The sequence below is a fragment of the Glarea lozoyensis genome (genome assembly GCF_000409485.1).
Source record: "Glarea lozoyensis ATCC 20868 chromosome Unknown GLAREA17, whole genome shotgun sequence".
NCBI lineage: Eukaryota > Fungi > Ascomycota > Leotiomycetes > Helotiales > Helotiaceae > Glarea > Glarea lozoyensis.
In genome coordinates, this window is record NW_007360991.1 from 1,158,268 (window position 1) to 1,175,165 (window position 16,898).

Consider the following 16,898-nt stretch of genomic DNA (forward strand, 5'->3'; position numbering starts at 1 on the left):
CCGAAGTTCTACAGAGCGGCGGATGTTGCGGAAATAGCTATTCTTCGTCTCCGCAATATCCTTGCGTAAGCCGATCCCGCTTCGCCCCTCGAGCAGCGTCATTGAAGCACACCTGGACACATAACAGATTTTTGTGCTTCCCACTACATCCGACAGAATCCCACTCTATCCGATAGAATGAATGCTACGAATTCGCTAAAGCGGAAGCGCTCTCGAAAAGCCTGTATGCCATGTCGACACCGAAAAAGGAAATGTGATGGTGGTGAGCCGTGCACTACTTGTGTCGAATGGGGTTACGATTGCTCTTACAAAAACGACTCCAAACCAGGCACACTTCCAGCCCCCGAACAAGACTCGACGCACTATTCAGGAAAGCAGAACTCTGTACTGCCAGAAGTAGCTGAGCCAGGCCCTGCTGCGTCGGGTGCTTCAGTGATGGCGCAACATTTAGAAGCCAACTCTGGAGCAGCGTTTGTCAGGAAAATCGGCCTCAAGATTGATCCTACAAGAGCTCCAAAACTGAGTCTCTTTGCATGGAATGTGGGTGTCAGAGAGCTTTCATTTGGTTTCAACCCAATCGCCACTCAACATATAAGAGAAATTACCTCACTTAAACAGATCAAGGTTCTCACTCAAGTCTATCTCGAAAAGTTGGATCCATGCTATGGTTTCATCGATCGTTTAGATTTCGAGGAACGTTTAGAGATTCATTGGAACGCTCCTGCGTCAATGGATGTTTACGATAGTGTGATATGCAGCATTGCGGCCATTGGATGCCTATTCTCTCAACGAAATGCCACAATCACGGAATTGCAGCTTGCAAACACAGCCCAATCAATTTTGAGTAACTATCGCTTGGTTGGGCCCCCTCATGTGGATCTTCTTACTGGGTGGTTACTACGGACTATATATCTGAGACTGACAGATCTACCTCATTCGACGTGGGTTGCCAGTTGCACCCTGATGCATCTGATCGAAGCTTCGGGGATTTATCCTGAATCTGCTTCAACGATTTTGCACGACGTACAATACTGTCCACCACTTGCTAGTAGATTAATTGGTGTGGCCACTCACCTGAACGCGTGGACATCTTTTGATCTAGGCCTATCGAGAGTCTCGTTTCACGATGACAACTTGCCTGATGTATCCCCCACCACACCAGGCGATTACACGATTGAGATCTTGAGGCTTCTCCCGATTTCCATAAGTCTGGATCCTGGCAAGCCGGTAGAGAAAAGTATGCTTTCCAGCAAACTTCAACAGATTATGGCTGGCAACCACGTCCAACCCCCATCCGTTCTTGCGCAGTGTAACCTCGTTCTTTGTATCCTGCGTCACATATACAGCTACAAATCCGATCTTTCTTACGAGCTAGCAGAGCAAGCTGTTTCTTTGTTGAACAGCGGACTAGAATGCGCTCGAAAGATGGCCATTGAATGTTGCCCATGGCATCAAGTTGCGAATGTACCTTTCCAGACGATCTGCATACTTCTTGCCATGGATACGCGATCCTCACTTGCAGTATTACCACAAGCTTTGGAGGTGTTGAATTTGACTGCGTCTCTGTACCCCACGGAAATGATGAAGGATGCTAGTAAAACAGTTCAATTACTGCTTCTGCTTTATCAACGACGAAGAATGGATGACATAGCAATCTTTGGAGAAGCGCTCGCGATTCCTCAACAAGAACGAATTACTACTGATGTGTCACCGATCAACTTTGGTCCTGAGGAAAACTCGTGGCTTGGAGCGCTTTTTGCTGATTTGCCTGGCTTAACAAGCATTGACCTTGATCAGTCTGTGGATACTGAATTCTTTCCAATTTAGGTTTGACAACAGTTTGAAGATTTAGCACGCAGAACACTTAATGTTTACGAGGTGCTTATAATTCATAGAGTGCACGTCCAGGTGTTTTGAAATGATCTTCCGCCAATTGCGGCAACAGCGGCTTTGTAGCTAACCATCACAAATAATTTTCAATTAGCGTGACGCCAACTTAGACTAGGGCTTTACTCAGACAAAAGGTTTAACTACTGTTCCAAGATATATATTCACATGCCAGAAAGGAATCTGTGGCGGTACAATTCTTCAAGCATGCACTTACAATAGCATAACCGGGTAGAAAGACAAACCTTTCCCACAATGGACGATGCTACGACTGATTCTGAGATATATATAGTCAAATTTGAAGAAAAGCATGATCGTCTGCATCCCTACAACTTGAATCGATCGAGCAAGTAAGTACTGCTCTCTATCAACTTATCCGTAAAGAAAGTACTAAGTCTTCATCACAGGCTCTTTATCTCCGTCACAATCTGTAGCGGGACACTTATCGTCTCATACAGCAGTGCGGTCTTTGCGACAGCAGTCAACGCCGTTAGTCGCGAATTCAACGTTGATAAAGAAGTCGTGACTCTGGGAACTACATTATTCGTGCTTGGTTTTGCTTTCGGTCCTATCATCTGGGCCCCTGCGTCGGAGTTACGAGGTCGCAAGTGGCCGTTGACGATCTCTATGCTCCTGGGTGGCATATTTACGATTGGAGCTGCTGTTCCCAAGAGTATATCTCCTTTACTAGTCTGCCGATTCTTTGCTGGAGTTTGCGGAGCAGGGCAGCTTGGTTTAGTACCGAGCGTTCTTGCAGATGTGTACGACGATACCACTCGTGGCGTAGCAATCTCCTTGTACGCTCTAACTGTCTTTGCTGGACCTTTTATCGCCCCATTCATTGGGGGTTTTATTGTTACTGGCAATCTGGGATGGAGATGGACCCTTTACTTCCCGGCAATACTGAGCCTCGTCAATGGCTTGATCTCCCTGGTTTTTTTGCGAGAAACGCATGCGCCTCGTCTTCTTGTTAAAAAGGCCGTCAGCATACGTCTTCAGACCAAGAACAGTCAAGCTCGAGCACCTCTTGAGACGCTTGAGACGAACACAAAAGAGCCGTTACAGAAATATTTCAGTCGACCTCTATACATGCTCTTCACCGAGCCTGTGATTCTTGTCGTATCCATTTACATGTCTTTTGTTTATGGATTGGTTTATTGTCTGCTTGGGGCATATCCATTAGTCTTCCAAGGGACGTATAATATGGGTCAGGGAGTTGGTGGCCTACCATTTCTTGGACTTGCGATTGGCCAGCTTTTTGCTTGCACATTCGTAATTTGGGTCCACAATAGGTATACAAAAGATTTCAAGAACAACAAGAATCTTGTCATTGAACAACGTCTATATCCAGCTCTTTTTGGGGCACCGGTGTTTAGTATTGGCATCTTTTGGTAAGTGGTTTGTCAACCAGACTGTCTATGTTGTTGTGTTAACAATTTTAGGTTTGGATGGACTGGATTTGACTCAAACATACACTGGGCAGTTCCAACCGTGGGAGGAGTTTTTATCGGGTTTGGGGTTTTGTGTGTCTTTCTGCCATGCTTCAACTATCTTGTCGACTCCTATCTACCGCTGTAAGTTTCAAAATAATCCAAAGGTTTGAGGAAATACTGATTTGGATATTTTAGCGCGGCAAGTACAGTTGCTGCTAATATTATCTTGCGTTCATCAGTTGCAGCAGCCTTTCCTCTTTTTACGCGTCAGATGTTCGATGCGATGGGCATACAATGGGCTTCAACCCTCTTAGGATGTCTAGCTGCGATCATGATACCAATACCTTTTGCACTTAGAATCTATGGGCCACGACTTAGAAAGAAGAGTAAAATTCTGTTGTCATAATGATAGATAGAGAAATCTTAGAGCTGAGCGATTAATTCTGATGTTTGCCTGAGTTTCATGAACTACCTGACTGATCGAACAAGATCTCCGTAACTTTTCACTCTGTCTTGTCGGTATCTGCAATGATTCTTCATTGATAAGTAGGTCGAGGTTTTCACGACTCTTTGAGGTTCTGATTCTTTAACATTGATTACACGATTTGATAGGGTTGTAGGTCAGTACAGGTTCGCAACTCATGATTCATCAGTGCAGTGGAATCCCGACAGTCTCGACTTAACGTGCCGAGATATGGACTGTCATTACAACCACGCCCTCGCGAAGATTACAAGAGGGAGGAAATGAAGCTCTTCCAAAGAGAGTCACTGCTGGAAGTGTTGACAGAACTCCTTGCGATGAGGAATCACTACACATGGAATGTTGTTGAATAATGATCTTGTATGCAACAACTTGATAAGAATTAAGTAGCTTTGTAAGTTAAGGGAATTGTCCAAATTGAGGTACGTAATACAGACACGCAATGCGTTAGAATCGAAGCTGACCCTACGTCACCAAGTTTGTGGATGCACTGGCTAAGTTTGACAGCCTTGAAGCGATGCTTTTCATAGAATAATTAATTCACACAGTCAGTCAAGTTCATTGTTTAAAGCAGAATTGAGATATCATATTACATTATTTACTATCTAGGATCATCAATTCTGAGTGTCATTTACCCTTTTACACCATGAACAACAAAGCTCCTGCGATAGCGAGACCCATTGTGCCTACAATAGGAGCAGAAACCATTCCTTGGGCACCACCAGTGAAAATCACTGTTCCATTTGTAGCAGCACCTGTCTTGGTTGGGAAGGCGGCACCGCTGGCAATAGTGGTAGGTGGGCCGGCAATCGTGGTAGGGGCACCAGCAATTACGGTGGGAGTTGTGACGGGATACTTGGAAGTGTACGACGACAATACCGAAGATGCGAGGGTGACGCAGGGAACAGTCACTGTGAAGGTGGTGGTGACAGTTGGAATTGGGATGATGGCGGTGCAGGTGGTGGAAGTGCCATTGGTGTACGCGGCGGTGGTTGGGTATGGCGCGGCGGATGATGTTGGAACAGGAGTGGCAACAGCAGAGGTAGCTGGTGGTGGTGCTACTGAAGAAGATGTTCCTGCAGATGGAGCCTCAAGGAGCTTGCTCTTCACCCAAGCAGCGGCGGAGTCGGTGTAGATGTCGAAGTAGTTCAAGTGATCGGCCACAACATTACCACCGGCACAGATTGGGTCCTCTGCAACACAGTAATCGTGGAAGACGGAGGTGTAGGTAAGAAGACCAGCAGCTTGGCTTCCAGAGCGAGGGAAGAGCCCGTTGGAACCAGAGCCGGAGAGGACGTTGTATGGCTGGTTTGCGGTGTGGCGAGTGTTTCCAAAAACCAACGCAGCGGCAACTATGGTGCGTTAGCTTATTCGAATGGTTACGAATTTGGTATGACTTACTCTTCTTTCCAGCAGCAGAGTCGACATCGATACCTGCTGAAGTGGTCTGCACGCAGTCCTGGAAGAAAACACCCCCACCTCCACCAAGAATGTCGGTCACAATCTGAGCACCTTGCGAATAGCCACTAACGACAAGCTTGGTATCAGGGCATCTTTGGTTGTATGCGGTGATTTGCGCGACACCATTGGCGACACCTTCGTTTACAGAGCCACAGTATGGAGCTTCGACTGGGTTGTAGTATTGAATATCCTCATAATCACAGCTGGCGAGGCCGGAACAGATGGCATTGACGAGCTTTCCTTGACGTCCTGGATATGGCTCGTTGTTTCCCTTTGCAAGGAAGATGTGCGTTGCTGAACAAGCGGATTGACGCGTCTCGAGACGGTCGACGTTGGCAGCGAGCGCAAGAGGCGCCGCAAGAAGAACTGCGGAGGCGAAAAACATTATGGTATTATTTGTATTGGGTTACAAAAAGAGCGTGGGGCTTTGAAAAAGCAGAAATGACCGTTTGGGGGTGGAAACGAATGTGGTTGACGGATGGTCTTTTCGTTGATGGAGCGTATCTACTACATATAAGAATTCTGACAGCGGTCAATGCAATTCGATCCTTCGTGATGGTGGGGCAAATAATCTTATTCCAATAATTCTCAAGCTAAAGCACTCGTACTTCCAACTAAGTACTAGTTTTATCACGAAAAATAAGCGAGCATTACTCGAGGTGATTTAATCCCCACTTCCCCTGAAAATACATCGCCTCGGTTCTGGCAGCCCCTGCAACGATCTAGAATGAAGCTTTCGAATTTAGGCAGGTGATTGGATCTTCGTACTCATGCGGAGTATTTCTCCATTCAGATGGTGTTGACAGCGACATGGACCAGGTTACCGCGCATTTGATACGTGCGCATAGCAAGATCTGCATGTCGAACCCATGTATGAGTGGCCGTCCAATCACGCACCTGCAATTTTTGATTGTAACAACAACAGATGCGAAAGGAGAGAGATTGTTTCTGGATTAGTGATGGTTGCGAGTGATATTTTTATGATATGGATTTACAACTGTGTTTCTCGTCAAGAGCTAGCACAACTTTCCGAGGTCAAACTCTTCGCGGATCGCGTTTTGCGAGGCATTTGTGGCGAGCTTCAGGTTGCTTCCGCTCTGCAAATGCGTCTTTTAAGGCAAAAGCTTTTTTCGAATAAGAGCAGGAGGATCATTTGAGATCGGACCATGCTCTTTCATCCTCGGGAAGATTTGCAAGTCTCATTGTCGTCATAATTTTACCAATAATGCAAACGTATACGCTACTAAAGTCCTGTTTGCTTTCACGGTAGCATAGCCCCCAAAGTAACATGCGATCTTGAATTTGCGACCAATTCTACAATTACATAGGAGGTCAAAGCATCGATACAGTACTACGACTTACTTAGGCTAGGAACTAAAGCAACGAGTTTTTCCACTCTAATGGGTGGTCAACAGCCGTAAGGCCAACTTTTATGCCTCAAGAGGATATTCTGTTTATCAAAGACGAAAACAGCCTATGAAGAAGAAACCTTGGGTTGTAACGTATTAAACTAGTTTAAGTAAAATGAAGGAAAACTGTTAAACACAAAAGAGTTACTCTAATGTACGCATGTCGATAAGCGAGATTCGTTCGAAGAATAGCACTCGAAGTTCCAATAACAAGCCTTGTCGGAAAAACCTTGTATCAATTGAAACCTTTGTACTCGATCATCTCCCACTTGTTGCGACGGTGATGATAGTGATAGTTACGGGTGGCGGGGTCCTCGAGGTTTCACGATCTTTATAGGTATAAGTTGTAATAAAGATAAATCCGAATTAGGATCCGTTGAGATTTAATAGAATCAAAGGGAGTTACACTATTCATAACGGGAGTAGATAGAAAAAGATTAAGGAAATCTCTTTTGCGTGACAAGCCGGTACTCAATATAGGCTCGGTAGTAGCATTTAAAGTAAATGATTGACTCTAGATTCGGACAGAGCACGGCGTGGAACTGCTGAGTAGTGACACTTCAGTTTAAACGAGCGGGACTGATTCTCACAATTGCTTGATGAAATCGCCAATTTTACGAATCACCTTTACAACACTATTACCGAGGCTAATAGTCCTAGCTCTGAGCTTTTAAACGTTTGACAAGAATTATCAGCAGAGTATAGAATGCTATCACATTGAACTCCACAAGAGCTCCTTCATCTCTGCGATACCGAGGCTCGTCAATTAAGAATATATGAATGCATAAATATCAATTGAAACATGTTCTTTAGCCAACACCATCCATTTTACGAGTTCAAAAGAGACCTGTACGTCCATTTTAACATGCTCTTGTATGGTTTGCGGGTTTACATGTCGTTTGGGTCGATCGATTCGAGGCTACATTCGAATGAGGGAGCTATGATGGTGGTTTTCGAAACGCAACTACCAATTATTAGTCAGGGTCACTGAAAATGCACACTATTAATGTTATGTGGCAGGCACCCTGAAAAAAAGCATTATTGACACGAGAGCTGCGCTTACTTCATTCGTGCGGCCTTCGCAGAGTATCGTCATTGTCAAACAACATAATCTGAAAGTATACGAATGAGATTTAGAAATATCGAGTGGTATGACCCACGCAGTGGGTGTGAAGGAGACTTTTCTTGTAGCCATTTGTGTTCCGTGGTATCGGTTGCAGTCATCGGTTTAGCCGATGCCACCAGGTCTCGATGATAGCTTACCAGGTATGCAGATTACTAATCTAGCGATATTGCTAGGTCTTCATTAGTGTCTGCAATTTGATCTCTATTGAGACTGCAATCTGTTAAGTAGTAGTGACTGTCTTGGAAATATTTTCCGTTGCTGCCACTTGTCGATATGGAAAGCTGCTGTCACCAGAACACTATTCACTTTATACTTCTCTGAGTGTTCCCGCGTTTTTGACCTTTGTAGCAAAGTTTGCAGTGCTCGAGACAACAAGAATGTGGTAAAAGGCTTGAAAGTTGACAAATGACACCGCTCCTAGACGCACCAACTTTTCAAAGCTGTGAAAGTTGCGGAAGTAGCATTACTCGACATTCGGGTTACTTGAGAAGATCGAGTAATCAAAGCGTTCTCGGCTTTAGATTATCATTTTCCAAGAAGGTTTGCCGTCAGATTTGTAACAAACTAGTGCAGGAAACAAGTTATACCGCCGAAGCTTTAAAAGTCTGGGCACCTTAGACCCCGGGATACATTGACAAGTATGTTTCTTTTTGTAGAGTCATTTATATTATGGTTTCTATTTTGGAAGTCTTCCATCCCTACTTTGTTACATGAGAGAGACTCTTTCAATGATTCCTCTTTAGTACATTCAGCGGTATCTTAAGCCCAAGATCTTACACAGATCGCAATCCGGCCTCTAAAGTTGGTTTTTAGACTTCCGTTAGAATATATTTCTGTCTACGCGTGTTAAATCTATCATTCTCATTTTGAATGGCATTCTGATTACATAGCATTTCCTACTACAGTGCTAATTTAAGTTCAAGATCGTCACGTCATTTACGTTCAAATACATCAGTGATGATATTTCAACTACGTGATTCTTCCTTCTTCCAATCGGACAATTGGTGGTTATCCAAGTGTTAACTAATATAAGGAAAGCCCACGAAGGACACAACAAAACAGCATACACCTGTGGAAATTCTTTTCTGCGTAGTTTTAAACTTCTATTCTGCCGTCGGTGTCAATCCCTCAACATAAAAGATTTGATTGTTACAAGTCCAGAATCGCGCTTCTCATTTTGCTCGCGTCTTTTTTGCATTCCAGGTGTGAATGTGGATTTAAACAAATTACCAATGAGTTCAGCTAGCTTTTGTGAATAATATGAATGAATGGATGGGCATATGATACTTAACACTTGGATCATCATTCTAATTTAATTGCTGTCCACGATCGATTTCCCAGCACTCGGCACATGATGAGGCTTTCCTTCTCTGTTTGACCTCGGTCTGTTTCTTATCCCTTTTTGATCATCGTTTTCACGTCAACCCTCTGCTTAGGCCAGTCGCGCACGATGACAGAGTCGCTTATTCAGTCAGTGCGTCTAAGAAAATACAATTTCTCTGTTGCCTTGTACTTTATGGAGTCATAGTGTAGACTGCGATGTAAGCGGTGGTAAGTTGACGCAATACCAATTAAATGACTGTCGAGCAAGATCTATTTTCATTGACGGAGAAGAATTCTCATATCAGTGTTCCACTAACCAGGTCTTATGTAGATTTGTTCCTAAGGAAATAATTTAGCTGGTCTAAGACAAGGAGACTGTTAATTCAACAGGCTTTGCATCATCTAATGCAACTGCCATGGCCCTATCACCAAATGCCTGCAATGACCGAGTGCTGGTTCTACAATTCGAGCCTCTAGATGGCGAGAAACTCTGTCAACCAAGATGGTTCCTGCCTCCAATAATTTAACGCAAGATACAAACCTTATAGGATTCCGACCCCTCCTCAACTCTGCAGAGACGTGGGGGTTTTAATTAAGTACAATTACATCAACTCTCCTCCATCAGCCGAATCTATGGCTTTACCCCTACCAAAGCTGCCTCGACGCAGTGAAGCTACTCAAGACATTCAAGAGTTGGAGTTGTCTGAGTTAGGTCGCTAACACGGTCGGTTTTCTTCCAATCTCGGAATTCCTGGCTGGAACTCCATGGACTCTGTATCTAGGTCACTGGAATCTCACATAGAGAGGTTGTTTGAAGACTAGGGTGCTAGAATCACCGAGAACCATTCCTTGCCGACACAACTGAAGCTTCATCTCGATGCGCTTAACGACAACACCTCTCCAATGTACGGTTTTCATACACAGTCAGTCGCGCTTCAATATGGTCCAGATTTTGACGCGAACCTAATTTGAAAAGGCATATGGCATGAACTCATGAGGTGTGACTTATCCAAAGTTTACACTTTTCAGCTGCGTTACGGGCCAACCTCAATGCAAATGCTTTTGGGAATCATTGTGTCAATCGAAATGCTCTGTTGTGTCAGCAGGTCGTTTTTATTGAAAGAGTTGTATTGATTGCACCTGACCTTTATCGACTGAGCGTAGTTGCCGGCGGTAATATTTCTATTTAGTCGGCGGTATGCTCCTACGTTCAAAATACAATACGACAAGAATAGTTAGCATATGTCTGTGGGTTTTCAGTCCTTTCATATCGTTGCCAGTTCCTTGTTCTCAGCAGTAGGTTGAGAGTCTGCATCAAGTGGTGTACAAAGCCGTTGAGGAAAATCTCCAAAAGCATCTGGGTCACAATGATTGCTTCGCCATGGTCTGAGATGATGGTACGTCGCTGCAGTATCTGCATAATGCAATGTTACATCCAAGTCATCGGAGCCCTTGTGATACAGCTCTTTTGTTTCGCAAGTGCGATCTTTGGGAATGCCAACCAGATGAGGTCGTGGAGATATTCAATAACTCACAAGAGGTTGAAGATTCTTTACTCAAGTCCTCGATCTTCCATGAATCTTTATATTCTATAGTGGCAAGTGATATAGCACAGCTCGGACAGTATCCTGGGCCGTAGAGAGAACACTGGAGTCTATTACTTACTCCTCATTCAATTCTTGGGGTAGTTCACGTCTTTTCTACGACGTTAAACAAAACCAAACGAGATTGCCTGTGTGGTATCGCTGCATTTCCTGATGATGTCAAAGAGAAGGATGGATTTAGTAGCACATTTTTTGAACATCTTTGTCTTCATTCACGCATTTCCGGAATGAAGGCTGGATTGTTCAAGCTTCGCAGGGGCTCATTTGCAGCAAAAGAAGAGGAAGGGCTAATTCTACGTTTGGCTCGTATTGACATTACATTGGTTAACCAGTTTTGTTCAAGTCACTATTATGTTGAACAACAAGAACGCTTGAACGGGCAAAGGCGTTCAGCAAGCCCACGAGGACTTCTAGTTAGATTTATGTACAAAGATCTGACTAATCCGATATAGTTAGATGAAGCTTCTGTGATTTAGGGACATTCTAGTGTTCTTAATAACTTCCGGACAGCGTCATTTTGCGGTGTTTCTACTATAGTCTATACGTTTAGCGGCGGCTTTACGGCTAGGCGGCTTCGGGTCGATATTATAACTCTACTAAAACTCTATCGACTAAAGTCTTAATTAATACTAAAAATAAATAGATGTAACTTAGTATTATAATAAATATATACTATACCTATCTAGAAACTAACTTATAGTTATATATAACTTATTTATATTAAGTTATTATATATTTATAATATTACTTATAAATAGTTTAGGCCTATATACGTAATCTATATACTACTATAGTATAAAAACTATACTATTACCTTTAATAATAACTTATAACTCTATAGATTAAAGTTTATTATCTTTTAATATAGATATCTATTTAGTATTAGATTAATATTATATTACTCTATTATTATATATAAGTAGAGATACTTAAAATAGAATACCTTCTTAATATAGCTACTAACTACTACTAAATAATTTAGGTCTATATAGATAATATAAGTAGTATACTACTATAGTATAAAAACTATACTATTATATTTAATAATAACTTATAACTCTATTAATTATAATTTATTATTTTATAATATAAATATTAATATACTATAGAATTAACTTTAGATCGCTCTATTATTATACGCGAGCCTTTCTTATTAAGATTTATATTATATAAATTTTACCTCTAATTAATTTAGGCCTATATATATAATTTACTACTATCTCTCTTCTCTTTTACTCTCTTTTTAGATAATATAATTATAGTTTATATTATAATAATTATATATTCTTAGCTTTTAACTACTCTTAAACTTTATTATAGTATCTAAAAAGAAACTAGTTAGTCGACTAAGACTTAATAGTATAGAAAGAAGGTATAGAAAGACTACTACTACTTAAGAAAGATATTAAAGATTAGGTTTTCTAAATATTAGATTTTAAAGTAACTCTCTAATTTACTCTTTTACTACTACTTAGATTTAAGATATTCTTATATTAATAGAACTATCGACTTAACTTTAAATAACTACTTAAGTTATATAGTTAAGTAGTTAAGTAAGTTAAAATAATAATTTAGAGCTCTATTTAAACTTAACTAACTAACTATTAATCTAATCTTAATATTATATTTAATTAATATTAAAAAGCTCTTAACTCTCTACTATTCTAGCTTTATTAATACGTCTATTGCCTATATATAAACTCTACCTATATCTAGTAAACTTAGTACTCTCTTAAAGTACTAAGTTTTTTTATTAGAAAGATACTAAGTTATCTTAAACTACTTAGTACTCTAAATTTCTACTATAGGACTTTATACTAATAATTTTATATAAGATACTATAGCTAAAGGGCTATCTATAGAACTAAAAATTACCTAATTTAGTTAAGTATAGCTTAAGTTATAAGGGTTTTAAGTTAGAGCTTAGCCGAAGTCTATAACTCTAGAGTTAGACCTTAGAGTTATAAAGAATACTTAATAACAAACTCTATAGTAGAGCTAGAGAGACGTATAGAGGCTTATTTTAAAGCTAAAAAATAGAACTATAAGATTATAAATAATATTTAAGGTTATATAAATATCTATATATAGTAAAGTAATAAGTCTATAAAATTAAAGATAACTAATAACTCTTTAACTAAAAGCTTTCTAAGTCGATTTTTATAGCTTATATTAGTCTACTATATAGAGATATACTATAAAAAAAATTATAGTCTAGTTAGACTAGTAGTTATTAAGTTATTAATATAATAAATTAAAAGAAACTCGAATACTCTACTCTAAGCTAGACTTAATACGTAATTTCGAGTAAACTTTAGTAGACTTACTCTTTTCTAACTTAATAGCTAAGAGTCTAGGTACTTAGGTAGAGTCTTCTAGTTCGAAAAAAAATAAGCGAGATTAAGCGAGCCGCTAGTCTAAAATACTTTAAAAACTATATAAGTATACTAGTAGGTAGACTACTAGTATACTTACGTTATTAGAGAAAATATACTTATTTTAATATATAAAGTACTTTTAGTAAATTCTCGAGTAATTAGAAGTTAGAGTTATAAAGAACTCTTAATAACTAATATAATAATAGAGCTAGAGAGAAGTATAGAGACTTATTTTAAAGCTTAAAACTTAAACTATAAGACTATAAAATAATATATATATATATTTCCTTATATTAAACTAGAAAATCTATAAAGATAAAGATAAGTAATAACTCTTTAATTAAAAGCTTTCTTTAGTAAGTTTTTATAGCTTAATATATTCTATTATATCTAAATATACTATATCTAGATTTATAGTCTAATCGGGCTAGTAGTTCTTAAGTTATTAATATTTAAAGTTTTAAGAAAATAATATAAAGTTCTAGGCTTACGTAAGTATTTAGATAGGTTCTAGTAAATTCTAGATTAACTCTAGGTATTTCTAGTACTTTCTAGATTAATACCTTTACTTACTAAGAGTTATATAATCTATCTTCGAGAAAGTCTATATAAACCTTCTTTTCTACCTTCTAGTTTTATTTTTATTAACTACTATTAAGTCTTAACTTAAGCTATATATCTATACTTATCTTAGTTATATACTACTTCTCTATATCTTTATAAAAGCTATTTATCTACTACTATAGCTTTCTTTACTCTAGTATATATCTATACTTATTTTAGATATATACTATCTATTTACCTTTACTTAAAGCTATATATCTCTATTATTATAGCTTGTTTTGACTAGTTATATACCTATACTCGGCTTAGTTATATACTACTTATAAAATATCTTCTATTATCTATAAAGAAGAAGATTTTAAAGTCTTAGAACCTACTAAGACTAATAAATTAGAACCTAGTTTCTTAGAATATAATAAAGAACTAGAGATTCTTATTTATTCTCTTTATTCTATAGCTCTTATTAATAATAAAGCTATTAGAAAATACTTTAAAGAGAAATATAATAGTCTAAAACTTAATAAGACTATTCTTAGTAACCTAGAATCTTATACTATTACTAGTTATTTAGATTTTAATACTAATATACCTAATAATACTTATTACTTTAAGAGTTTACCTCTTATTCTTAAAGAATATAAGTATTATAAGTGTAATTTTATTACTACTTCTTATAAAAAACTAAGAAATTACTTAGTTAATATAGAAGGTATTAAAGGTACTAGTACTAAGAAGAGAGACAATATAGATTCTACTATAACGCCTTTACAAGTACTATACTCTAGTCTTAATAAGGGCTTATTTATACCTAAACTACCTATTATAGGTCTAAATAGCTCTATAAGTAATAAAGTTACTACTAGAGAGTCTACTTCTAGTTCTAGTTCTAGTTCTATTAGAATTTCTATTAGTAGTTCTAAAGATAAAGATAAAGAACCTACTAGACGTAGAATTCGTTTTAGATATTTCTTAGAATATAACAAATAAACGAAACGCTAGAACTTAGAACTTTTTTCTTACTTACTTAATCCTTTAGAATACGCGAAATTATCTATAATCGTAAGCGGGGTAAAGTCAGCCTACGCGTAGTTCTATTTAGAGTATATAGTACATCGTACGTCCGTAAGCGCTGTCGTATAACGCTAAGACGCGTGTGTGCTCTGCAGTAGGAACTCTACTACAGTTATACAAGCTGTATTGGGTACGCTTGTGTCTGGCTGACAATGTAAGAAAGTACAAGTGTCAAGTACTACTAACTTCAGCCTTGTATACTCTCGGTTGCATGGCATATCGCCTAAATCTCGATGTTGTTCGAGATTGTTCTATTATCAATTTGAATTTCTAAGCAGGGCGGTTGGTCTTTCTCCATCGTGCCTTCTGTTGTGCCTCCAGGCGAGAATTGGTAGTTGATTCACCCCGTCGGCACCCCCTCGGCTCCCACGCTCACCTTCATTTTCAATTCAGATGTTTACCACAACAGCTCCCCACTTTATCTTTCTTTAAAATTCCCCCTTCGAATCCGTCTTGCTTACTTTCAACTTCTCATTAAACATACAACTTGGACATTTCAGACTTTCTCACCTATACCTCTGATAATATACTCAATACACACCAAAACACCAAAACAATGGCAGCCCCAACAAACCAAGCCGCATGGCTCACCACTGCTGGCACGCCTCTCAAAGTTGACGAAGCCCCAATGCCCACCGCCGGTCCTGGTGAGCTCGTCGTTAAGAATGCGGCCGTAGCCATCAACCCACTCGACTGCCACATGCAAGACGTCGGCGTTTTTGTCCAGCAATGGCCCGCAATCTTCGGCTGCGACGTTGCCGGGGAAGTACACGAAGTAGGATCCGGCGCCGAGGGACGCTTCAAGAAAGGCGACCGTGTCATTGGGTAAGTTTATGTTGTGTTTGTTATCTTCAATACAGCAATGTAACTGATATCTGCATAGGCATGCTATCAACTTGGTCACGGGTCGTCCTCAAGATGGTGCCTATGCCCTCTACACCGTTATTCCTGCGGACAAAGCCGCCATTCTCCCTGGTAATGTTTCCTTCACTGATGGTGTTGTCGTCCCATTCGCCCTGGAGGCAGCTGTCTGTGCACTTTCACTGAAAGTACCCGGCCCTGCAATGCCAGGTGTATTCACCCCAGCCCTAGCTCTGCCATATCCTTCACTTCAACCAGCAGCCTCCACAGGCAAAGTACTCGTCGTATATGGCGGTTCATCTGCCGTCGGCTCTATGACAACTCAACTCGCCACTGCCGCCGGAATTCAAGTCATCTCCATCGTCGGCGCCCACAACTTCGAGTTCAGCAAGAGCTGCGGTGCAGCAGAAATATTCGACCACAAAGATGCATCTGTTGTCGACAAGGTCGTCGAAGCGGTCACCAAATCCGGTCTCGAATTCGTCGGCATCTTCGACGCCATCGCCAGTCCTGATACCTACAATCGCGACCTTGCCATCCTCTCCAAGTTGGGCGGAGGTCATCTCGCCTGTGTTCATCCCCCACCACCAGAGGTCCCAGAGAACGTCAAGGCCGGTATGATCTTTGCTGTCAATGACATCGCAACACCGGTCTGGAAGGACTATGTTACATCTGCTTTGGAGTCTGGAAAGCTCAAGTGCCTTCCAAAGCCAAATGTCGTCGGAAAGGGCTTGGAGCACGTTAACAAGGCTCTTGAGATGTCGAAAGCTGGTGTTAGTGCTACAAAGCTAGTCGTGGAATTGTAGATGGTTGGTGAACACTTCTTTTGGCAGCATGGATGAGCAATTGGTAGTACATTTGCATGGCTTATAGGAAGTTGGGTTGAGTGAATTGCTTGCGAGGTCTTTTTCATTGGCAGTAATAGGCTAGCTAGCATGGCACCAAAATTGAGAATATTCACTTCTTTTGGCTCTCATCCTGGGTGCATGATCGATAACAAACTTCACTGTCTTCATTGGTAATCTCGATATCACCTTGATGGTTAATTCTTCCGATCCATGTACGCCTCAAGTGTTCCCATATATCAATATGTTCAACCAAGTTATGACGGTTTTCGCCAAAAGAATTATAGCCTGCCTAATGGATCGGTATCGATCGCTTCCTACCTATAATTCCAGACATCGTTTTGCCTTGCAGTAGGGCTACTGCAAAAATTTAATCCTAGCTACTGCAAGAATTTAATCCTAGCTACTGCAAGAATTTAATCCTAGCTACTGCAAGAATTTAATCCTAGCTACTG

At 40.2% G+C, this 16,898-nt stretch overlaps 4 protein-coding genes across 4 annotated transcripts; 3 read left to right on the forward strand and 1 right to left on the reverse strand.

Annotated features, from left to right (window-relative positions):
* Positions 1 to 177: 177 nt before the first annotated feature.
* GLAREA_12228 (Zn2/Cys6 DNA-binding protein) lies at positions 178 to 1,827 on the forward strand (the record flags this gene model as incomplete). Its single annotated transcript, XM_008083010.1, has 1 exon — positions 178 to 1,827. One exon carries the CDS (start codon positions 178 to 180, stop codon positions 1,825 to 1,827), a length of 1,650 nt encoding a protein of 549 aa, XP_008081201.1.
* Positions 1,828 to 2,142: 315 nt separating this feature from the next.
* Positions 2,143 to 3,726, forward strand: GLAREA_12229 (MFS general substrate transporter; the record flags this gene model as incomplete). The annotated part of the gene is made up of 4 exons (XM_008083011.1): positions 2,143 to 2,237; positions 2,295 to 3,278; positions 3,330 to 3,461; positions 3,516 to 3,726. The coding sequence occupies 4 exons, from the start codon at positions 2,143 to 2,145 to the stop codon at positions 3,724 to 3,726; spliced, it is 1,422 nt and encodes a 473-aa protein (XP_008081202.1).
* Positions 3,727 to 4,440: 714 nt separating this feature from the next.
* On the reverse strand, positions 4,441 to 5,647 carry GLAREA_12230 (alpha/beta-Hydrolase; the record flags this gene model as incomplete). The annotated part of the gene is made up of 2 exons (XM_008083012.1): positions 4,441 to 5,153; positions 5,203 to 5,647. 2 exons carry the CDS (start codon positions 5,645 to 5,647, stop codon positions 4,441 to 4,443), a joined length of 1,158 nt encoding a protein of 385 aa, XP_008081203.1.
* Positions 5,648 to 15,293: 9,646 nt separating this feature from the next.
* Positions 15,294 to 16,404, forward strand: GLAREA_12231 (GroES-like protein; the record flags this gene model as incomplete). Its single annotated transcript, XM_008083013.1, has 2 exons — positions 15,294 to 15,562; positions 15,621 to 16,404. 2 exons carry the CDS (start codon positions 15,294 to 15,296, stop codon positions 16,402 to 16,404), a joined length of 1,053 nt encoding a protein of 350 aa, XP_008081204.1.
* Positions 16,405 to 16,898: the final 494 nt, after the last annotated feature.